Source organism: Mauremys reevesii, linkage group 6 (genome assembly GCF_016161935.1).
Source record: "Mauremys reevesii isolate NIE-2019 linkage group 6, ASM1616193v1, whole genome shotgun sequence".
NCBI classification, from domain to species: Eukaryota; Metazoa; Chordata; order Testudines; family Geoemydidae; genus Mauremys; species Mauremys reevesii.
In genome coordinates, this window is record NC_052628.1 from 37,429,917 (window position 1) to 37,453,441 (window position 23,525).

General features: G+C 41.0%; 2 protein-coding genes across 14 annotated transcripts in view; one reads left to right on the forward strand and one right to left on the reverse strand.

Moving 5' to 3' along the window:
* Window positions 1–614: 614 nt before the first annotated feature.
* On the reverse strand, window positions 615–13,025 carry DIMT1 (DIMT1 rRNA methyltransferase and ribosome maturation factor). Of its 4 annotated transcripts, none has more exons than XM_039543655.1 (12): window positions 12,900–13,025; window positions 10,977–11,050; window positions 10,308–10,394; window positions 9,444–9,505; window positions 9,240–9,333; window positions 9,091–9,140; window positions 7,873–7,996; window positions 7,657–7,749; window positions 6,553–6,617; window positions 5,787–5,850; window positions 2,852–2,958; window positions 615–964 (listed from the first exon to the last, which is right to left on the reverse strand). In XM_039543655.1, the coding sequence occupies exons 2-12, from the start codon at window positions 11,043–11,045 to the stop codon at window positions 922–924; spliced, it is 858 nt and encodes a 285-aa protein (XP_039399589.1). In that variant the 5' UTR covers window positions 11,046–11,050; window positions 12,900–13,025; the 3' UTR covers window positions 615–921. The 4 variants fall into 4 exon arrangements, with proteins under 4 accessions (XP_039399589.1, XP_039399587.1, XP_039399588.1 ...); XM_039543653.1 differs by lacking the exon at window positions 12,900–13,025 and adding an exon at window positions 12,533–12,744; XM_039543654.1 differs by lacking the exon at window positions 12,900–13,025 and adding an exon at window positions 12,013–12,233.
* The window catches only part of IPO11 (importin 11), a 232,774-nt gene continuing 221,926 nt past the window's right edge, over window positions 12,678–23,525 (forward strand). For 5 of the 10 annotated variants that reach the window (XR_005600208.1, XR_005600209.1, XM_039543641.1 and 2 more), the window contains exons 1-4: window positions 12,678–12,811; window positions 14,209–14,346; window positions 21,830–21,963; window positions 23,144–23,287. Coding sequence is in view for 8 of the 10 variants with exons in the window: in XM_039543641.1 (XP_039399575.1) it covers window positions 21,949–21,963; window positions 23,144–23,287 (159 nt within the window). In the remaining 2 variants the exon portion in view is untranslated. Of the gene's footprint in view, window positions 12,812–12,956; window positions 13,390–14,208; window positions 14,347–21,829; window positions 21,964–23,143; window positions 23,288–23,525 lie in introns of those variants that run through there. The other 5 variants (XM_039543646.1, XM_039543645.1, XM_039543643.1 and 2 more) reach the window with 5 other exon arrangements.

The following is a 23,525-nucleotide window of genomic DNA, read 5'->3' on the forward strand; positions in this document are numbered from 1 at the left end:
GAAAACAAGATTGGATATTTAAGAGGACTGTACCAGGCAAAAGAACTGTTCTGTCTTTTTGAAGCCTACCATTCTCTTGCTATTAGGTTGCACAGACAACGTGCCCAAGAGTGTTAACTGCTTCTACATCTAGAACAGCGGTCAGTAACCTTTCAGAAGTGGTATGCTGAGTCTTCATTTATTCACTCTACTTTAAGGTTTTGTGTGCCAGTAATACATTAACGTTTTTAGAAGGTCTCTTTCCATAAGTCTATAATATAACTGAACGATTGTTGTATGTAAAGTAAATAAGGTTTTTAAAATGTTTAAGAAGCTTCATTGAGTACCATTTGAAAATCAGCTTGTATGCCGCAGGTTGCCTACCCCGATCTAGAACGTATACTGTGGTGATCTGCTCATTCTAGCAGCAATTTCTCCAATAGTCCAGGGCCTGTGGTAGCTATCAGAAAGGAAAGGTTAAAGAGATACATGCTTCATTTTTTTTTAAGTTAATTTATTCTAAACTCCCATGAATTGGCATTATGCCACCAGTCTACAAATAGTTCTGTGGTGGCCAAACAAACAGAGGTTTGAGTTCCATTCTGAATGTTGTAATGGTAGGAGAAGGTGCAAAGTCAGGGAAGGAAGGGTTTATTTTGGGGCTTTTGGAGCCACTTCATATCATGGGGTACATTTAAAAGGTGCTCTAATGGGGATAAAAGGCACATAGCTTTAGTCTTCACAGTTACAATTTTAAAATGTTACACAGCACTTTTACAGCTATTGTCCTCAAATAAGTACTTCTGAGCAGTTATTGCAAAATAGTCATACTTTGTCTGCTGGTGATTGCTCTCAACATGAGTTCTTCCTCCTACGAACACCTTCGTTGATGTCACATTTCTGTTCTCCCCAGAGAATGTAAAATGTTCCCTGTTCAGCCATTTATGAAAAGTGGATGCCTTCTGAATTGAAGCCATGCAGCACTCTGAAAAATTAAAATGGTCAATGTATATCAATTTGTACTTCACACAGTAACACTTACTACCTTGACGAAGGGAGTGCGTATTTGAAGTAAGAAGAGAGAAGTCTTAATACTGCTTTCTGTTCCAGTCCTTACAGCAAGGAGCTGTTAATAGGTGTGGGGTAAGGACTAGTAGTGAGCACTCAGCTTTGGAAGTTCAGGACAGATGTAATTTGAGAGCAACCCTGTCTACCAGTCAGTTTAACCTTCACTATTCAAACAACAGCACTTGATTTAGATGGTCACAGCAGCAAGACATGTTGAGTCACTTATGCCAAGAAGTTGGGATTAGTTATAGCATAAACTACCCTTTTGGGTGTAGCTCCTCTCCACCTGAGTCAAATACCCGACTACCTGGACACATTTCCTAAACAATGAATAGATAACAATATAGAAAGGAAAACAAGTGAGTACTTCCTTGTACTTAAGTGTTCTAGGCCATTTCTTTAACAGACTGTGTTACATTTGAGTAAACACTGTGCCTCAAATATTCTGAAGCTACACAGTAAAAGGGGATTTCTACTGCTTAATTTTATGACAAGCAACAAGAGAACACATGGTCATTAATATAACAGCTGCAGTTTCAGAATTCTGTAATGTGTCTAGAACCTCAAAGAGAGGCTGAGGGAGAGATGTATAAGACTCAGGAAAGATGAAAATTAGAGGTAACTTGTCCTACTCTTATAATGGAAGTTATGGAATGAGATTTAGATACTCCAGAATGCTGTAAGCAGCAGTTTAAGCCATATACTGTTTCTTCATACCAAGGGATCAGGATCTTCATCTGTGGTGATAAACTACTTCTCTCAGCCTTATGTAATCCAACTGTCAAGCTCCTTTTCAACACAAATTTGATTAAATGTACGTTGCTATGTTGCCCTCAGCCTGTGTGTGGCATCATGTGTAATAATGAATTTAAGGATTTATAAATAATGCCCCTCACAAAAAACTGAGATAATTGGAGTCTAGGGCAGCGGTTCTCAACCAGGGATCTGTGGCCCAAGGGTCTGCGAGCTCTTGCAGGGGGTCCAGAGCCCCAGGGCTGAAACCCAATGCCCCCAGCGCTATAGCTTGTGCCACCCCCCACAAGCCGGGAGCAGCACAGGGCTGAAGCCAACAGCAACCCCCCCTCCAGCTGGGAGCAGCATGAGGCTGAAGCCCACAAATTCCTCCCCGCCCCCCAGAGCAGCAGGGGGGGGCGGAGGAGCTGAAGCTGCACTAGGAGCCCCCCCAATCCATACTCAGCCCCTGCTTGCACCCTGAGCTACTCCCCTGCCTGCACACAGCCCCTAGCTACTGCCTCCCTGCACCCTGAGCTACCCCCTTGCACCCACACAGCCCCAGCTACCCTCCCCCCCCGCACCCTGAGCGGTTTTCAGACTTTTTGAACTAGGTCCCCCCTTTGGATTATAGTTTTTGGTTGCGTCCTCCCACAGCCCATACAGGTTGTTAAGAACCCCTGGTCTAGGGTAAGTTTTCAACTAAATACAGCACAAATTTCAATTCCTACTAGTTTAGAACTTTACAACAGACTCAGTCTTGTGTTAAAAATCCCCATTGTTTTCATATATATTCAGTATTGGACCTAATATCATCCTAGACTACTAGCATTAAAGAGTGTACTAAGGTAGTTTTCCCTATATTTACAGTAATGTCCTCACTGGATCTATAACATGTCAATAGTTCGACATCTCATATCAAAAGAGGGTAATGTTTGGGATATCACTACTTTTTCCCGAATCCAACCCGATGCAAATCCGTTTTTTTTATATGAAAGATGTGCCTGCATTCTTAGAACAGAGCACAGTAAGTGTTTCAAGTATGAAGGGAATTCAGAGAGCATGAGTTTACCTAATGAAGTCATCTATATCCATTGAGCGAGCCCGTTTTTCTGAGAAACCTGTATTTTTTAGAACCATCTGTATTTTCTCTGCAATTTTGAAGTTTTCTGGTATTTCCTGTCAATGTAAGTTGCAATACAGATTAATGTTGAAGAAATAACTTATGACTTTTAAAAGCTTGTTCATTCCACAAGTCTTCAGGTACCCATGCCCAAGCTTTGCTATACATCAAAGTGACTGACCATTCCAGATGAAAAATGCTTTAAAGAATAAAAATTCAGGTTGCTGTTTTCTAGTCAAGGTATACACAGACTGTCCAACAAGCCTGGGTTTTGCAGGACTGTCCCGCTTTGATACACAAACCCCCAGCTGAAGCAGCGCCTGCCCCATGTGACTGGCTGGACTAGGCTCCCTGCTCCAGGCATTGTGACCAGGGCCCTACTGTCCATGTTTGCAACACTACTTAGGTTTGGCCTGACCCCCAAATTTGAGTGAGTGGCCTTGCCACTTGGTGCACAGGATTGCAACATCACTCACTCAGATTTGGCCCAGGTGGGCTAAACCTGAGCAGTGTTGCAACCCATGTGCCAGGGTCCAAGTCACAGTACCGGCCGGCCAGCCAGCCCTGCAGAACAGGAGCTGCCACTGCAGAGCAACCTGCTTTGCACTCACCCTGCAATTCCCCTCCTGCCCCCCGCAGAGGACAGGATCCGCCCCGTCCCCCCAACCTGTCCTCTCAGTCCCTGGAGGCAGTATCCAACCTACTTTAGCTACTTTGAATGTTGGGAGGTATGTATATACCTGAAAAAGAAGAAGGAACCATGCCTACCTCTACATTCATTCAGCACCTACATCAGAGGTTCTTGTGATACTAGAATATAAATCTATATTTTTTTTTTGCTTGCATCTTTGGCTATGTCTACGCTTAGCGTGCAGAGTACAAGCACTACACATGCAGCTACAAGCAACAGCGAAAGGCAAGCTGCATCCACAGTTATCACTACAGGGTGTAGCTATGTGTAGCAGAAAAAGACTTCAGCAGTGGAGAGGCAGCAGGGAACTCCTAGGGCCTTTTCCTGCTGTCTGTACCCACTGGAACCTTTCACTGTGGTGGGGAAAGGCGCTGGCAGTGGGACACTACAACACCAAAAATAACAGTGTCGATGTGGGAGGCACTGCTTGGGCATGTAGAACGCGCGGGTAGGGCACTCTAGTCGCCTAAGTCGTGCCTCACCAGCTACACTGCTATTTATACCTGTGCTGGCCAGGTGTGCACTGTCTGTACTCTACGTGCTACTTTAAGTGCAGATATAACTTTTCTGTGCCAAGCATGCAGGTGTTGATTAGGTAGCCTGGACCTGATTTTAAGCGTCCAAAAGGGAAAACCCCACCCATCGAACACTACGCTAGTTCTAGTTTTATTACCACTTAAACCTGCTGGAAACTCATCTCAACCCATTTTAAAGTTGAGCTCATCCACACTGAATTTAGCAAAAGATGCTGGCTCCTGTATGTTTGCGCTGATACCTCAAACCCCAAGGTGGATATGCTATTATACATTTAAACTATTATAGACAAAGTATATTAGACACCAGTGACAGTAAAACCTGGAAATTCAACTTGATTTACCCTCAGCTGTACCAAAAAAAATGCTAAATATTAGCTTAAAAACAACTATCCCTACCCCAAACAACTGAGGTCCAGTGCAATTTTAAACAAACACCTTATTTATCTGGTTCTTTAAAATACAGAATCTTGCACTGTTTAGTGCAATAGACAGACTAAAAACGTGGCGCGAAGAGGTTCAAATACAAAAGAATGAGTTTAAATGTTTGCAGAATTCAAAACACACAAAATACTGTGTGGCCCAGCTTAACTTCATACTCTCCCTTAAAACAATATTAAACTACTGAAATATTAAGCAATTACATTGAAGACATTTAAAATTATGGATATTATATTGATCCTGATACAGCCATCTTGCCAACCAGACAAACACTGAATCCTAGGTTAGGTCAACTAATCATTGTCAGACACAAGCCCCCTGAAATTATACACCACTTCTTCTTGCCCTCAGGAAGAAGAAAATCAGGATAAAAACAATGAGTGGATAAATGTTTTAGATAATGTAGTTATTTTTCTAGACTACTTAGGTTCTACAGCTACCTAATTAAAAAGCTGTTGATTTTATATCAATGGTTGGCTCTATATGCACAATGAGAAGATTATAAAGTATTAAGAGAAATTTATTTTTGAATAATGTATATCCCCAGAGCAAACTGGAAGTTTTGATGCAACACCATGCAAGTTAGAAAGACTAAAGAACTGGACAGCATAGTGAATGCTACATTAGCCAGTGGAACTACTGTATATTTTGAATAAAAAAAGCACTTTAGATGTTAAGCACAATTCTATACATAACAGATTGCTGTAGCTGAAGTTAGCCCGACTCACCATTCTCTTCTAAGGATCAGGAATAGATCTTATTAAAAGAGCTAAATTATTTTTTTTTAAAATGGATCAATGTATGCCTGGTTTCTAGATTTCTGTAAACAACTTCGAACTCACTGCAGATGAGTCACTAGAAATATTTTCAAATAGATGCTGTGTCAATGGTTTTATACTATGCCAAATTCTGAGCAGCCCTTAGGTGGGGAGGAGAGTAAATTACACCCCTAGAGACATCAGTGGAATCTCAATATATCCTTTGTTTCTAAATTCTCATGTAAACCTTCATTATAGTTTAGAGGATCTTAGAATTCTCTTTATTTTAGATATTCTGTTATTCTAAAAGGTACTCTTAGGTAATGTTTGTTCTGATAGGTTTTAACTTCTGGATGAAAGTTTTTTTGTACCGTCTTGCTGCTTTTGAATTTTACATCTCATATTTAGCTTACCTTGTATGTTACACTTAACACATTAAAAAGGAAAACCACTATACTTACAATATTATGTATAGAACAGTGAATTCGATAATTCTGATCCAGCAGCTGCTGCACCGCACTTGATCTGAAAGTGAGTCAATACAGTGAGTCAACCATTGATATAGAAGTCTAACTGTATCTGCAGTGAAACCTGTTTTTTTAAAAGAACAAGTTGTGACTTGAGTGGCTGTTCAGAGGTTTTTATAATAAAGATGAAGCACCTGTACTGAACACATTGGATGATCTCTTAAGGCAGCTGCCTGCCTATTTGGCATGTAAAGGTTTCACTGTATAAGATTTCCATGATCACAGTGTAAACCAGGGGTAGGCAACCTATGGCACGCGTGCTGAAGGCGGCACGCAAGTTGATTTTCAGTGGCACTCGCACTGCCCGGGTCCTGGCCACCAGTCTGGGAGGCTCTGCATTTTACATTTAATTTTAAATAAGGTTTTTTAAATGTTTTAGAAGCTTCATTTATTTTACACACAACAATAGTTTATATATTATAGACTACAAACATTAAAATGTGTTACTGGCACCCGAAACCTTAAATTAGAGTGAATAAATGAAGAGTCGGCACACCACTTCTGAAAAGGTTGCCGACCCCTGGTGTAAACTGTCTAGCCTTGCACTATGGGGATGCCTGAATGGTCTTACTAATATGGTTGTTGAAGCAAGGCTTGCTACAGAACTAGATTGGAGGATTGCTAGGCATTTTTGTAGGCAAAACAAGCAATTAGATAAACTCTTAAACTTTGAAAAAAACCTCTAATAGAAATAACTTACTTAAATGCTGCAGAGAGTGTCTTGTTTTTCCTGACAAAGGCTATCCTTACTAGACCATCCCATTCCTGAAACACAAAATGCACAACAACATTTGTCTGAAGCAATACACAACTGTTAATAACCAGGCCAGACTATCTACTATTAATTTCATGACAGAACAAAGACAAAGAGGTAAATCTTAGTAATAGCACAACACGGCTCAGTCCTGTACAATATAGTACAAATTGACAAGCTAAATACTTCACTGGCAAAGGTAGGCAGGCATTACTGAACTGCTAACTGGACAATCACCCAGATATCTAGAAGTCATATGGATGAAGAACATTTGGCTGAACCTGGGCAAAACTGGGATGATGATATGTAAAAAAGGGAAACACCTTAGTAACTGTCTACAGTAATATTGCCCTGGAGTGTCGATCTTCAGCAAGAGTGCATAGTCTCTGCGTCCTAAAGGACTCTTCTTTGCTCTTGATCAACTAAATACTGCCAACAGCCATAAATGTCTTTTAAGCACTTTGAGGTCTATAGATGGAAAGTGCTACAAAAGAGCTAGGTATTATCACCACAAGCTGCTGGCAGGAGCTTTTATCTTTCAGTCTGAGACAAACCTAACCATAGCGAACCTGGCCTGTGTCACTTCCAGGGAAGGAAAAGGGGTTTTGAGGAAAGTTGAGTTTGAACTGCTGTTGGGGCATCCAGATAATGTTGGAAAAATACTTAGATGAGAGTCTGATCAAGAAGGGGAGAGGTACAATGGAAAGTCAATGATTGTCTAGTGCAATGATTTTCAACCTGTGGTCTGCAGGCCCCTGAGGGTCTGCAGATTGTGTCTAAGATTTCCAAAGGGGTCCATACCTCCATTTGAAATCTTTTAGGAATCTTCAAATGAAAAAAGGTTGAAAACCACTGGTCTAGTCTATTGATACGATGGAGTTAGGCCTATATAAACTCTTTTTAAAAAACCCTTTAACACTGCTAATGTAGGTTACATGAGCTGTATTGTGTTGCTTTTACACCATTTGAAAGAGCATACAGAATGAAACATCAAACAGTACTATTATTCAGTTATTTTATTGGATATGGTCTGCAGTATTTGAATCTTACCTGAAAATTAATAGGTGGTGGAGGGTTCTTTGGCTCTATTCTGACAACACTGGATTCAACTTTGGGTGGAGGCCTGAAATTATTCCTTCCAACCTGTTAATCATTAAAAATTAGGTAACTCTCTCAAATAGCAGGAAGCAAATATTCACATTCTTGAGAAAGCCTCCTCACTCTGACATACATTCCTACATTAGTTATAGATGTAGTTTCACTTACTTTCATTAGATGATCCACACGGGCTAATAACTGAGTGTTAATTGAGAGTCTGCAGTATAGTTTATTCCCTGGTTTAGCAACCAAACGAAGAGCAAATTCTCTCTGAAACATAAGTATTGCACACCTGAGACGTAAAGAAATGAAAACATGAGTGCTATATCACAAATAGTTTATTCATAGATGCTCTATTACTTGTAGATTATTGGCTTTTTATTTTAAAGGCAAACAAACAGAGATGTGTCATACACTCATGTTAGAGAACCTCAGCCCTGATGTAAGTCAGGCACAACTATAGCAAACCCACTATAGCACCTGCTTACTCTTGGTCTGAACCTGGCTATTTGTACCTAGTGGTTAGAAGGAAAGTAAGAGAATTTAGTCTCAGTCTTACATGTATGACCTATGTGAAATAATTCCACCTGCTTATACCTCTCATTCTGGACCTCTGAAAGCCAGAGGTTTCCTCTCAAATGAACTTTCCCGAGTAAAATTGTTAAAATAGTAAATTAACAGCCTCCACTGATTTTAATTGTTTTTTGGTATTTCACTAAGTTAAAAAAGTGCTGATCACCAACCTTGCATTGTTCATGACAAGTTTGCTGACTGCTAATAGGCATACTGGTACTTAATGTCACTAATTAATACTGCAGCAACGAGCCTGAATCTGCAGAACTGCCAAATTAGAATAAAAGTAAGCTATTTGCATTTCAAAACTGATCTAATTTTAGAAAAAGAAATAGCAAAAGTAGATATCTCCACTAGTCCTTCGTTTCCAGTCAATGGCATCAGCAATAGCAGTACTCCAGTTCAAGTTAAACTATCAGCAAGAGCACTTAAGCAAGTTACGCAACCATATACTAAACATACAGTTGCTTTGATCTCCCTGGAGACACCCCACCACCCTCCAGTCCAAATCTGCTCTACTTCTCCATAACTTTTTAGACACTCTGCTTAGGCCTGGGGTTGTCTTTTCTAGAATAAGCAGGAGCAAACTCCTGTTTACTTTAGTGGGAGCTGCACTTGGTTATGCCAAGTCTCAAATTCTTCCTAGGTGTTTAACACTTTGGCACTGGCAATGGCCATTGGGAGTACTATGCTGAGGAGAGTTCTTGACTAGTGGTTTGCAGGGCTGATATCTTTAACAATAATCCCAAATCAGATGTTTTGTAAAATTAGCCTTTGTTTTGCATTAGATAATCCAGAGTCTTGTCTATATACCTGAAAAAGGGTCTATGCAGCAACAGCTTGAAAACAAAAGGTGAAGAAATCTAGGGAAAAAGAGTGACACTGTTAGTATTTCCTCTCTAAGCAAGTACCATCAAAAATTCATGTAAACTGTTATTCCACTGCAATTGCTTTGCCCCTACCTGATAAGGCAAGTTAGCTACACATGTATCAAAGAACGGTAAGTCGGTTTTCAACACATCTCCAACCTTTATTTCTAGTTTGTTTGCTAGGCATCTAGGAATGGAAAAAATATTTCCATTATTTCCAAATATTTAGAAACACAGATTTCTAAAGAGGTCAGACCCCTAAAATGCAGTGGAGCTATTTCCAGTATTAGTACTTACGTGCCCTGGACTCTCTTCTGAAGTTCACCCACAAGTCGTGGGTCAAGTTCACAAGCAATTACCTGTAAACAAAGAGTTATATTTGCAACTTTAACCAAATCAGAACTATGAATAGACTACTTGCTATTATCTCAGAGTAAGAATAGCTTTTGTTACAGACATTTTTAAAAAGCTTACATTAGGATATGCACATTTTCTATCACAAAAGTATCAGACTATATTAAAATTTCAGAAGGACAACAAGGCCATTGAAGAGAACTACACATGTAAAGCACAACTCTTTACCTGTTGGTAAAGATCCAACACAAATGTTAATGCAGTAGATAGAGTAAGAATGGTGCATTTAAAGTGAAGCTAAAGGGCAGGTCTACACTATGGGGAAAAATCGATATAAGATACGCAACTTCAGCTTTGTGAATAACGTAGCCGAAGTCGAAGTATCTGATATCGAATTACTTACCGTCCTCACGGCGCGGGATCGACGTCCGCAGCTCCCCATGTCGACTCCGCTACCGCCGTTTGCGCTGGTGGAGTTACGGAGTTGACATGAGTGCGTTCGGGGATCGATATATCGCGTCTAGATGAGACGCGATATATCGATCCCGAGAAATCGATTGCTACCCGCCGATACGGCGGGTAGTGTAGACCTGCCCTAAGAATATTTGACAATCAGATACTCAATGTAATTTTAATTGATCAGTGGAGTTGTACAGAGAGAAGGACATGAACACCCAGAAAGGAATAGATACATTATTTTCCCCTCCGTTTGAATAGAGCAGTTGGACACTTTTTCATTTGTTCATCTACTAAGTAGCAGTTTGTTCAGTGAAAAGTCAAGATGAATTTTTCCTAACTCATTATTACCTTTTTTACTTTCTCTAGCATTTTTACTGTCAGGTTACCAGTTCCAGGTCCTACTTCAAGAACAACATCCGTGGGCCTTAAGGCAGCCTAAGAACAAATGAGATCAAATGAGGAAACCAATAAATAATAATAATAATAATAATAATAATAAAAAAACAATATTGCAAAGTAATTTTAACTAGGTATTCTATGTGCAGACATTAATGAAGCTGATCCTGTATATGGTTAATAGATCTGGATAACTTGTTTTCAATGCAAAAGCAAAGTTGCCCAACAGTTTCACTTTCAATTGCATGCAACCTTTTGAAAATGTAGCCATTAGGTAATCATATCTGTGTGTGCACACAAAACCCTCCGTGTAACTTTGGCTCCACTTAAGATAATGGGAGCTTTGCCACTGACTTCACCTGGATTTTACCCATGGCCATTCTGAAGGAAGAGAGAAAGCACTTAGAAAATCTTTCACCAACTGTACATCTTGAATTAACATTTCTCATACCTTTCAAAAGGCCAGGAAGGGATTAAGCACCTCAGACTTACACAGTATCCAACTTTAAGTAGCGCTGCAAATTGTTTACAAGCATTTGCCTTAAAATATTTTGAGACAGAACATTTGAATGAAACTCTTAGGACAACTATTTTAATTAGTTAGGTCCAGTTATTACCAACCTTCTCTATAATGTTGTTAACAATGAGGGGATTTTTCAGGATGTGCTGGCCAATTCCAGTATTGAACATGATACCTAAAATAAGGTATAACCAAGCCAGTTATATCACTATCATTAAAAATATCACAGTTCTTTTGGTACAGCAAACTAGATTTTATACTTCTAAAGCAGCGAGTCACATTCTTTTACTGGAACTAGACCACTTTACCAGTCTAACACCCGGTCTACACCTAAAACTTAGGTCCACCTAGCTACATGGCTCAGGGCTCTGAAATAGCTCATGCCCTGTGTGACAGTTAGGTTGACCTAACCCCCACTATAGATGCAGGTAGGATGACAGAAAGTTGCTACCTCTCAAAGAGGTGGATTACCCACACTGACTGAAAAACCTCTTCCCACTGTCTAGGTGTGCTACAGCTGCAATGCCGCAATTGTGCCTCTGTAGTGTAAACATAAGAATGGCCATACTGGGTCCAGCCCACGGTCCATCAAGCCCAGTACTCTATCTCCTGACAGTGGCGAATTCCAGGTGTCATATTCTAAGACATTAAGTATAACAACCACTGCCTCTCTCCTCCATTGATCTGTGTGTAGTACACTGATCCCCTTGGAGTATACAAAGCCCTTGTGATTGTAAAGGCTGGCATTTAGGAGTAGTGACATTCCAGAAGCAGGGGAGCCCACAGTATCAACCACTGCAGCTGGAAATACCATTATTAGTGATATTGGGAACAACAAATGTAAAACAATAAGAAAATTATTGGTGACACTATACTCAGGTTAAAGCAATAAATTACACATCAACACTACTGCTAGGATCCTAAAACCACAATTACTTTTTTCACTATTGCATTTAGATAGAGCTCTTTTAGGATAGGGATCTTGGCTTTTTACACAGCTGCATATTAGTAATAAAACGGGAGTGACAACAGCATGCTCGCCAGTATACAAGCGCAAGCCAGGAGCTCTCATGAACTAGGAAACTTGGCGTAAATTAAACGCAAACATCGCAGCCCTAGCACATGCAATACCCGTACCGAAGCTCAGTGCTTGGAGTGGAGGCCATCATCCAAAGGGCTTGCAGAAGAAGCATGTTCTAAGGCGATCTTAACACAAGCAGAGCCTGCACTAGCCCGGCCAGGGCTCCTAGCAGAGCCCGCGGCTTCATCAGCTTTCACTAGGGACACCGAGGAGGGCAGACTGCAGCCGCCAGACCGCTCGAGGCTCCCGCCGGGCTTTGCCTCCCCGCGCACAGCTCCAGCCCGCAGGCCGCAGCCGAGACGGGAAGGCTACGGCAGCGCCTCCAAGAGACCGGCGCTCCTGGGGGCCGCCGGGACCCTCCCTACCGGCGACTCCGATGGCGGCGGGGCTGCTGAGAGCGTCACAGGGAGCGAGTGCCGGCCCCACACCGTCTCCGCCCGCGGCGCGCGGAGCCTCGGCTCCTTTGCGCCCACCCGTCGGGGCTCCCCTCTCCCCCAGCGCTGCCTGTGGGGCGGAGAGCAGCGGCACACGCCAGCCCTGGGCCAGCTCCCTCTCCCGCCGGGCCCGCGCACTCACCCGGGCCCTGGCCCCCACGGCGCTGCTGCCGGCACCGCTTCTCCGCCTTGACTTTCGGCATGGCGGCGCCCGGCGAGCCCCTCAGGCACGCGCACCGCACAACACAGCAGGAGGAAGCCGGGATAGGACTGTCGCGTTTGGATGACGCAAGTAATACGCGCCGGAGGGGGGGGGCGCGTGTCTGCTCTAGCTAGAGCCGATTGCCGAATGGTCCCGGCTCGTGGCGCGAGCTCCGGAAGAGGTGGGGGTCGCGTCACGTGCAGCGGCTCTGACCCAACGGTGAGCCCGGGCGCTGAGGGGTGGCTGGTCGGGCCCCGGGGGCTGGCAGAGTCTGGCCGGGCTGGGGACTGTGCGTGGCGGGACTCACCTGTGCCAGCGCCCGGACCGGGGGAGCGAACGCCCCAGCCGCCGCCGCCCGTGCCGCCGGGCCGGCAGGGCCCCAGCACCGCGCCGTGGGAGAGGCGGCCTCGGGACCCCAATGTGCATCCTGGGAAAAGTCCCGAGAGATCGCTAAAGTCCACATCGAGGGGCTCGCCCGTTAGTTACCTCGCCCTCCTGCCCAGCAGTACAGCGAGTTTATCCCCCGTGGAAGCACGTAGGATAAAGGATCCTACTCGCACCTCGGCAGGGATAATTAGCGGAACGGGGGCGGGAGGGTGAGAGGAGGATGCTAGAGGCGGTGAGGTCCAAGACTTGGATGTGTTAATTGTGGGTCCCTTAAAGGGAGCACAACCTTTAAAAAAATGGATGTGGTGATTAGTGTGGAGCTAGTGCAAGGATTCCAAGGGCATGTTTGAGATGGTCGTGTCAGACCAGGAACGTGCCTTCCCTTGCTGTGTTTTGTATGGAGAGGAGATGTGAGTGCTGCGTAGGGCAGAGGAAAGGTGGCAACAATCAAAATGGGGTCTAATCGGGGTGTGGAGGAAGGTTTCAGCTCTTAGAACAGAGAGGATCAGATTTGTTCTCTATGTTGTAGAAGAAAAAATAAGAATTGTTTGTAACATAGGTTGATGGGGAGAAGCAAGGAGAAAGGTGAAAGAAACTTCTCTTTTGTGCAAGTTATTCCATAATTATCCATTACATGGTTTTTTGCACCTTTCTCTGAAGTAGTTGGTACTGTTAAGGGTCAGAGACAAGATACAGGACCACTCTGAAACAGTATGCCATTTACTGTTCTAGGTGCAGAGAAGACTGCTCAGGATTATTCTTAGTCTTTGTCTATCCTGGCACTTGGTCCAAAAAACTTTTGTCTTTCACGAATGTTACCCCCCCCCGAACAACAAAAGTTTTACCGACAAAAAACAGCTGTGAACACAGCCGCTGCTGCTCGTGGGTGTGTGGAAGTTTTTTGTTGGCAAGCGAGCTCTCTCCTGTTGATAAATAGCAGCTACACTGTGTACCTTTTAGCGGCGCAGCTGTAGCGGCACAGCTGTGTCCCTAAAAGCCTCGTAGTGTAGCCATAGCCTTAGCTAGTCTTGTATTGTACAGATATATCAAAGTATTTCCGTTTGATGTGGAGGAGAAAGTGGGCTATTATCCATTTCTCCAACCCCACAGTTTTCTTCTGGCTTCCTTGCTTCTTCTTGGGGAAACTGGAAGGACTGAGGTATTAGCTCCATATTTCTTCACAGGCTGTGCTTTTCTCACTTTAGATTATTTCCCTCTTCCTCCAAAAGATTCCTCCTTCCTCCAGAATTAGCCTTCCAGTTAGAGAATTGCCATCTCTTCTTAGAGGTCTTTGAAAAAGCCGGATTTGGGACCCATTCACAACACCATTTTTCACGAGAACTGGAGAAAGGACTGTCACAGTAGTGGTGAGTTACTCTTCCCTCTTCTAATCTTATTAGAAAATAACCTTAGTACATGTGGTATGTAATAATCCCACCTTTTCCATGGTATGTATTGGATGGTATCTTGGCTTCTCTGAAAATTAAGAGACTGACAGCCACATTGCTTTTGCAAGCCTTTGGATCAAATGATCATTATGGGTATATGTTAGCCCTCATCTCCAAATGACACTGTAGTCTGCTACAGCATAAACCATGACAGTCATTATAAGAAAGGGTTATTTCATATGGGTAATTACTATAATCCCCAGATCCTTTTCTGCAGTATTAGTTCCTAACTAGTTATTTTCCATTTTGTATTTGTGCATTATTTGATTTTCCCCTTCATAAGAGTAGTACTTTGCACTTGTCTTTATTGACTTTCATCTTGTTGTTTTCAGACCAGTTCTCTAAATTATCCAGGTCATTTTGAATTCTGATCTTGTCCTCCAAACTGATTGCAATCTCTCCCAGCTTGGTGTCATTTGCAAATTTTATAAGAACACTCTCACTCCCATTTTCCAAGTAGTTAATGAAAATATTTAATAGTACTGGACCCTGGACAGACCCCTCTGATACCCTACTAGATCCTCTCATTTTGACAGCAAGCCATTTAAACTACTTTTTTTGCTATGATTTTTTAGCCAGTTATGCACCCACTTCATAGTAATTGCGCCTAGATCACATTTCTATAGTTTGCTTATGAGAATGTCATGTGAGACTAAAAAGCCTTATTAAAATCAAGGCATATCATGTCGACTGCTTCCATCCTATCCAGTAATCCTGTAAAGAAGGAAACTAGGTTGGGTTGGCATGATTTGTTCTTGACGAATCTGTGTTGACTCTTCCATAATACCGTATTAACCTTGAGGTGCTTACAGATTTACTGTTTAATAATTTGTTTCCATATCTTTTCAATTTATAGCAATATGTCTGTCTTATTGCCTCACTTATTGTTTTACATTATGTGCATTAAATAACATTACAAAGCATAGATTGAAGAAACAAGGAGGGAATAAAATCTATTTATTAATCGTGGGGGGAGGTGAAAAAGTTAGAGGAGCAAGTATTGCCAGCCTTGCAAGTTTAAAAATCTAAAACAGATCAAGAAATCATGAGTTAAAAAAAATGCATTGACTTCTGACTTTTGAACTCAGTAGGAAATATTCCTCTCATCCTCCATTGTGCATACCTATATTGGATTGAAAATTCCAGCTGAAATTTACACTAAATGTATACATGCAGAATGGAGGGCTTCTCCTTCATTCTGCTCACCAAACTGAGGGAAATTCTTTTTTGTTATCCCAGGCACCCTTTGGGCACTTTTCCCTTCTACTTATGCTAGATGCTATTGTCAGTTTCCTCATCAGCTGCCCTCTCCAAGTATTGTCTCCTACCTCCCTCTGGCATCTTCCCATTTGCAATGTCCTCTTATTGTTATAATTTATTATTTGTATTACAGTAACACCCAAAGGCTCCAATCAGGGTTGGAGCTTCACTGTGCTAGGTGCGGTACAAACATATACTAAGAGACCATTCCTGCCATCAAGATTTTATAAGTAATCTGATTTCGTCTTCTGGTTGTTGCCACCAGCCCTGGTCTTTGGACTACTGCTTTGTTGCCCTACCCTCGTCTACCCTCTCCTTTGCTCTTCTACCCCTTCTCCCTCACTTGGGTATCACCTCTGACCTCCGCTTCCCTGGTTTTACTTAAGAGCTGATTTTTGGTTTCTCTTGTTCACTTGATACAGTCCCACTTGACATTATCATAAGCAAACTAGGAACATATAGTCTACATGAAATTGCTGTAAGTTAAGTGTACAACTGGTTGAAAGACTGTACTGAAAAAGTAGTTATCAATGGTGGTTGTCAAACTGGGACGAGGTATCAAATGAGGTCCCACAGGGATCTCTCCTTGGTCCAGTACTATTCAATATTTTCATTAATGATTTGGATAGTGGAATGGAGAGTATGTTAATGAAATTTGTGGATGACTTTGTGTCAAGTTTTGGCCCTCACACTTTAAAAAGATGTAAACAAAGTGAAGAGAGTCCAGAGGAGAGCAACAAAAATAAGAGGTTTAGAAAACATGACCTATGATAAAAGGTTGAAAGAACTGGACATGTTTAGTCTAGAAAAAGAAGGCTCATGGGGGACATAAGTCTTCAAATACATAAAAGGTTGTCAGAAAGAGAACAGCGCTTAATTGTTCTCCATGTCTACCGAGGGTAGGACAAGCGGTCATCTGCTTAGTTTGCACTAAGAAAGATTCAGGTTAGATATTAGGAAAAACATGCTAACTATAAAGATAGTTAAGACCTAGAATGGGTTACCAAAAGAGGTTGTGGAGCCCCTGTTGTTGGAGGTTTTAAGAACTGGTTAAACAAACACGACAGGAATGGTCTAGATATACTTAGTTCCATCTTAGTGTTGGAGGATGGACTAGACAACCTCCTGAAGTTCTTTCAACCTTACATTTCTATGATGGATATAAACCTCCTTTAAGAGCATCTCAAAACAGAAGTCTTGTCCCTCTGTGTTACCTGGAGTTTTGTCAGAATCAGGATGGATGTGAAGATCCTGTCACTATTTCTTACCTACATCTAGTTTCCTTCTTTGCTGAGTTGCATGACTTAGATCAGGCAAAAACAATAACAATTTTTTTCTTATTTTTAAACAGAATACTTCTAGAGTTTTTTTCTGTTTCAGTTACCAGTAAGTGTGACACTAGTAATACTTTAAGTAGCAAATTTACTTCTATATATTTTTGCAGAACCCAGTAGAAACTTTTGACATACAGCATCATTGATGCCACAGTTAGCAAAGTATAAAATCATTTTTTTAGAAAAACAGTTTGAGGCTCTAGTTGGAAGGAAACACTACTACAAATATCAACACTACTAAGCTGGAGTATTTTAAAAGCATATCTAATCAGTCACAGGCAGAGGTGCAAGTTGAAATGTTTGCATGCATGTTTGTGTGAAAGTACATACTTTTAATAATGTCTGAGAGTGAAGTACAGAATATGTACAAATGACTTCTTGTACGATATAGTCACCTGATTTGTATTGGACAGCAAATTAGATGTGAAGTTGCAGTTCAATATACCAGAATGATTTTGGGTTTTAGACATATTTGAGGTTATTTTAAAAATAGAAGGCACAACAACATATTCAGTGCTTTCTATTGGGAAATGGAGTTTCAGTCTCACATCATATAATCAGATGGGAAATCCTGGGGACCATACCAGGAACGATGAGTAAAATGGCATTCCTACTAAAGGAGAGGTTAGCCCCACTCACTAACTAGAGGTACTGACATTTTGACAGGTATTTTTATCAATAGTTCTGAAATTAAAAAAATCAGTAAATATTTAGCTACCTAAGATATAATAACCTCTGTGCACTCTGTCCTTGCTGAGGATCTATGGGATTACTTATCCAAGTTTCCGAGAATTTGCCAATATTATGCCTCCTAATTATGATTTTATATATGAATGCAGAAACCTGACTGGCACTTGGTTATTGTGTGTGTGGAGAAAACCCTTCTATGTAGACACAACTCAACCATATTTCTTGTAGCTTAGATAAATCATACACTGGTTATTAGATATGGTTGTACTTGTAGTGTAGTGCCTTAGCTTTTATTGTGAAGAATCTAACAAGCATTGTTATGAAGCATTCTTCAGTCCATGCCACATTCAGTTTGCCCACTTACTTGATGAAAAGTACAATAATAGTAGGGTTTTCAGTATTGTTATTGTCACAGTAGGTGAGAAGATTTTGTTATCTGGGCTGGTAAATTTCCATGACACTAAAGGCTATTTACTGGCTGATATTTAAAATACCATTAGTGATGTCCTTTGAGGAGACTGCATGTTCCAGTCTGGAGGATGCAAGTGGAAGTGCAGTCCAGTGTAAAGAAATGTAGGTTGACTGCGTGTTAGCCACAGAAATAAGGTTCTGTATTAAGGTATCAGTCACCCCATTTTACAAGTAAGAGTAAGGGAGGTAGTACATGATCCTTTCTAGCAGAGCTGGAAATGGAACCCCGATATGTAATGTAGCATAGACCCATCTTATCTACTCAGCCCCACTGCCTCTATGAAAAAATCTGACAAATATTTGTGCTGGACTACATCTAATCACTACTCTTCACCAGTAGACACACTCCATCCTAGAACTGGGAGAAGAACCTAGGAGTCCTGATTTCCTGCACTTTTCTGATGTTTATTAAATAGTTCCTTAACCCACTCCTAAAGAGTTTGTTGATTCCTACTTTAATGGTGATCCACAAAGAGGAAGATCCAGGAGGGGTCCTTAAGGCTGCACGTGGTAGAATTCATGTTTTCCATATTTCTTTCTTTTTTTAAATATTTGGCTTAATTCACACAGTGAAGAAATTTACTGAGGGCAGGAATATTTCTAGTTCTATTGTAAGTTATGGGAAATATCCATTTTGAGTAAAGGAAGATTGTGACTATATTGGGAAAGGCAGGAGAAGACAGTTAATAGACTGTAATTAAGTAAATTTAACTTCCTCAAATATACATTCAAAGTTGACTGATAAGTCTTAATTATATGGAAAATGTGAATAACAAACCAGCCATTTGTTAGCAAAAGGGCTACAGAGACAGATCACACAATGGACAGAAAATTCTTAAAGGGCCCATTTTTAATTAATTTTAATTCACAAACTGAGTAACAGATTTTGCTAAAAAATCTGCAGAAAATTCATGATGTACTCTCAGATTCTGTGCTCTAAGCTCACGGAACATACACAGTGTTGCATTACAAAACAAAGAGCTTGAATTCCAGCTTTAAGTGTGAAACTTAACTCCCCTTAATAATAAAAGTGTTACTGTGCCAATCTAATATCTGGATAGCATTTGGATCATTCTAAAAATGAGAGCTTGTAAAAGGGATAAATGATAAAATAATTAGCAAAACTATAGCCTGCATTCTTAAGAAATTGTAACTCATACAATTGAACTCACTGATGCATCATGGAATAGTTCATAAGTAATCTTCTATTAAGCAACAGTTTTGTGCATTCTGCATTTCTCTTTTATTGCCAAATGTATTATTGGGAAAGTATAATCTGACATTCTGGAAAAGTCTTTGTTTTCAATGACGTGCCTTTTTCAGATGGTTTTTTTTTTTTTGGTCTTTTGGAAAAATGATTTTTTTTTGATGCAAACACCATCTGCCTCCATTTCTCTTAAAAGAAGTGCTGTTGTCATTGCTGTTTCTTGAACACATTCTGGGTGCTGACATTATACATGTTTTCTTAATCCATGACATTTTCTTTTGCATAAAACGATACAACAAAGCTACATATTGCCCAACGTTCTGGCTTTTGGTAAGCCCTTTATCTGTGTGTACAAATGCTGGGAAGAATTGTTGCCACAGTATTAAATTCCAGAGCAGAAAGATCTGCAGAATGTTTGGCATGCTCCATTCCTGGTTCAGAAGTGAGACGGGGAAATAATTCAGATGGATGTGACTTGATTTTAAATAAAAATAGGCTTGGCAGGATTCAGTTTAAATTGATAGATGTTGGTAAACATCAATTTCAGCTGAGATACTGAAAGGAATGAAAAAAAATCTATTGGTAACAGTTGACGTGAGTGCAGCCTCCCTGCCCTCACCTGCACTTGCACCTGCAGGGATTGGATGTCATCGGCCCTTGGTAGCACAGAAAGTCCTCTGCAGCCCTGCTGTCTTGGGAGTTAGTGAGCTGGGCCATGACACTGAGCTGCAGAGAGATTCCTGTGCTGTCACAGGGCTGATGACTCTGATTCCTGCATGGAGTGAGGAAGGCTGTGGTCCCTCCTAGCTATGACCTGGAGGAGGATGAGACCCTAGCCAAAGGAGTCGTCCATGCTGCTGAATGGCTCTGACCCTGGGCAGGAGCTATTCCGCAGTAGGGTGGCCTCCCCTGAGTATGGTGGCTCATCCTCCTCCTGGCAGTCCTGGCCAAAGGCCTCTGCCCTGCCTCACCACTACTGCAGCCTTCCTTGCACCTGTAGGTATCAGGTGTCACTGCCCCTGCAGCTGTGCATCTCTGCTGTCATGACTCCACTTGTTCAGCAGGAACTGTTCAGCATCAGGGTGGCCTACCCCATGCTCAGGTGCTTGTTCTCCTTGCAGCCATAATTGGGGGTTTCTGTTCTGCTGGGCCAGTACTGCAACCTCCCCCACACCTTGTGGCAGGGTGCCTGGGACCTCTTCACCACATGGAAAGTCCTCTGCAGCCTGTTGTCAGTACTGGGAACCTCCCCATAACCCTACACCACCCCATAACTTCATATAAGATTTACATGCTTTTGCTGAATTAATCCTTTGATTTATTTCTTTATATCAATTTCCTTGTCAGAACTGTAGCTGTACCTGATTTATTTGTACAATTAGAATTTTAGTTAATTATATTATTAATTCATGATTATATTAATTAATTCATGTTCTAAACTAGTGAAATTGTCCAACTTTTAAAGGGTCAATTTCTTCTTAAAGATAGGTTAGTTTTAAAAAGGAAGTCTTAAACTTAAAATCTAGTCAGTTTTTAAAAAGTTAAAAAATAATTTCCTACTACACTTTCCTCTGCCAATTTTTATGGTTTTATTATAATTTTCAAAATTTATTTTCCTTCCTTCTACTGTGTGAAAGAGAGACGCACTCAGTCCCTCTTGCTCGCTATTGCAGCATGCATGGTGTACAGGGGCAGGGCTTTGGTATGTTTCTGAGGAGGTCGGTGTGGGACAGGCACTGTCCCCTCAGACAGAGCAGAATGTAGCAGCCTGCCTGCTTAGTGAATTGTTCCTATTCTCTTTGTGAATTCCCCCAGGAGTGTAAAACGGGTGTAAAAGTTTTAAGGCTCTTTTAAATTGCCAGAGTGATGTAAAGGACAGTATGGACTTATAAATACTTATGGTGCTTTACTGATTAGAACTGGTCTAAATTTTTGGGCTGAAAAAAATTCCTATCAGAATGTGCTCCAGGAACTGTTTGCTACTTACCTTTCTAATCAGTAAAGCACTTGCATCTGAAGAAGTGGGTATTCACCCACGAAAGCTCATGCTGCAGAACGTCTGTTAGTCTATAAGGTACCACAGGATTCTTTGTTGCTTTTACCTTTCTGGAGATGGTCAGTAGCCAATTTAAATTATGAGTTTGATTCCCCAACCCTCACTTGCTCTTCAGTTGTCTATGATGTAACACTGAGCATATGGTTGCATATATTTGTTGACTAATAGTTAGAAATAAAGGGTCAAACCTAGTTGCATTACTATTAGGCAAGGGTGTTCAGGAATTTCCTCCAATGCTCCCCACTCCTATTCTCCATCCATTGTATTGTAGTTTAAATAAATTACTGAAATAATTGACACCAGAGTGATTAGATTGCGTTATTTTGACAAATAAAATATGCAGAATTTGATATAATGTGCAGAATTTTTATTTTTTTGCTGCAGAATTCCCCCATGAGTAACGTAAAAGAAGCAAATGTTACATTAACTGATTTTTTGTTAATTGGACAGCAAGCTCATTATAACTTCACATTTAAAAGGGAAAGAAACATAAGAACAAATTTATGTTTTGTGGAAAAGTAAGTAGCATTCCCTGTTCAGATGAATTAGTTTTATGTGCATTAATATGGATGCCTAATGAGTGCAAATATTCCTAGAAAATTCTGTATCTTTTGTCTCTAATTTTGAAGCTCTACAATCTAGCCTCTTCATGTAAACAGGTATAAAATGCTTAAATGTATGGGATTGTGTAAATTAACTATTGGAAATTGATCAGTTACTTTTAACAAAGCAACATTTTATTCAGAATAGGCAAAAGAGATAATATTTAATTTTCGCTCATCTGACACTTTCATATCATCCCAGGCAGTGCTCTGCCTGTTGCGACAGTTGAAGCTACTTACAGTACTGCTCTGAGCCTGTTGCGCTTTGCAGAAAGGTAACTAATAAAAAACGCCTCCAAGAAACCCTGACCTTTTGTAAGGCTCTGGATATGGAGAAAACTCGCAACCATAGATTGTGGGCTTGTTCTCCTACTAAAACTTATGAAGCTTATATGCTCTCAGAAGCGCTGTTATACAAATAAAGACACTGGAAGAACTTTGGCTAATTTATGTCCACAGTTGTATCCTCTGTGCTACCGGACTGTTTATTGCCTTCCTCCTAATACTTGTACCATTCCAGGGAAAAAAGGATAAGTTAAGGATATAGTTTATCACAATCTTAATGTTTATATTTTTCTTTTGTCAATAGGCAAATTCAGCACTGAAAGTTGAAAGCTGCTAAACTTATATTCTTTCTGGTATCTTAACAATTGCTCACATCTAGTTTTCTCTTAGCATTTTAGGAGAGGATGGGCTGCATGCTACTAATGTGGAAAAATTGGCATTAGAGAGAGAAAATAGTTCTGTGGATAAGGCACTAAATTGGGACTCAAGAAATTTGGGTTCTGTAATGGTGCCCCAGATTTCCTTAAGCAAGTCACTTAATTACCCAGTGGCTTTCCATCTGTAAAATGGGGAGCAATACTCTGCCTTGCATAGGTGGAGTGAGGATAAATTCATTTATATATTCAAGTGCTTAAATACTATTGTGTTGCGTGCCATAGAAAAGTATGTACTTTTTTTGTAAGGGCTCGATCCTATAAGGGGATTAAAACCAAATGTGTGCTTAGGTGGTTTGGTGGATTGGGAGTGCAGTGTTCAGCATCTTTCATTAATCTGTACATTAATGTTTTTCCTTTTTAAATATCCTTATCAGATTTTCATGGATCTCAATAGTGCCAGCACTGTTGTTCTGCAGGTCTTGACCCAAGCCACCAGTCAAGATACTGCTGTGCTGAAACCAGCTGAGGAGCAGTTGAAGCAGTGGGAGATACAGCCAGGCTTTTATTCAGTCTTGTTGGTAAGATGGAGTGAAAAGTGCTATTCATTACCTGTTTCACTATATATATATAGATAGATATATAATTTTCTACCATTCAGCCTTTTACTGTTACTTGTCACCTGACTAAGTTTTGAAGAGGTGGGTAGGACACTTACTTGATCACTTGCACTTATTTGTACTTGGAGGAAATAAGTCTCAATATTGTTTCTGTAATAGTTCTGAGAATGGTTTTCTCCTATCAGTGGTAGCAAATAAA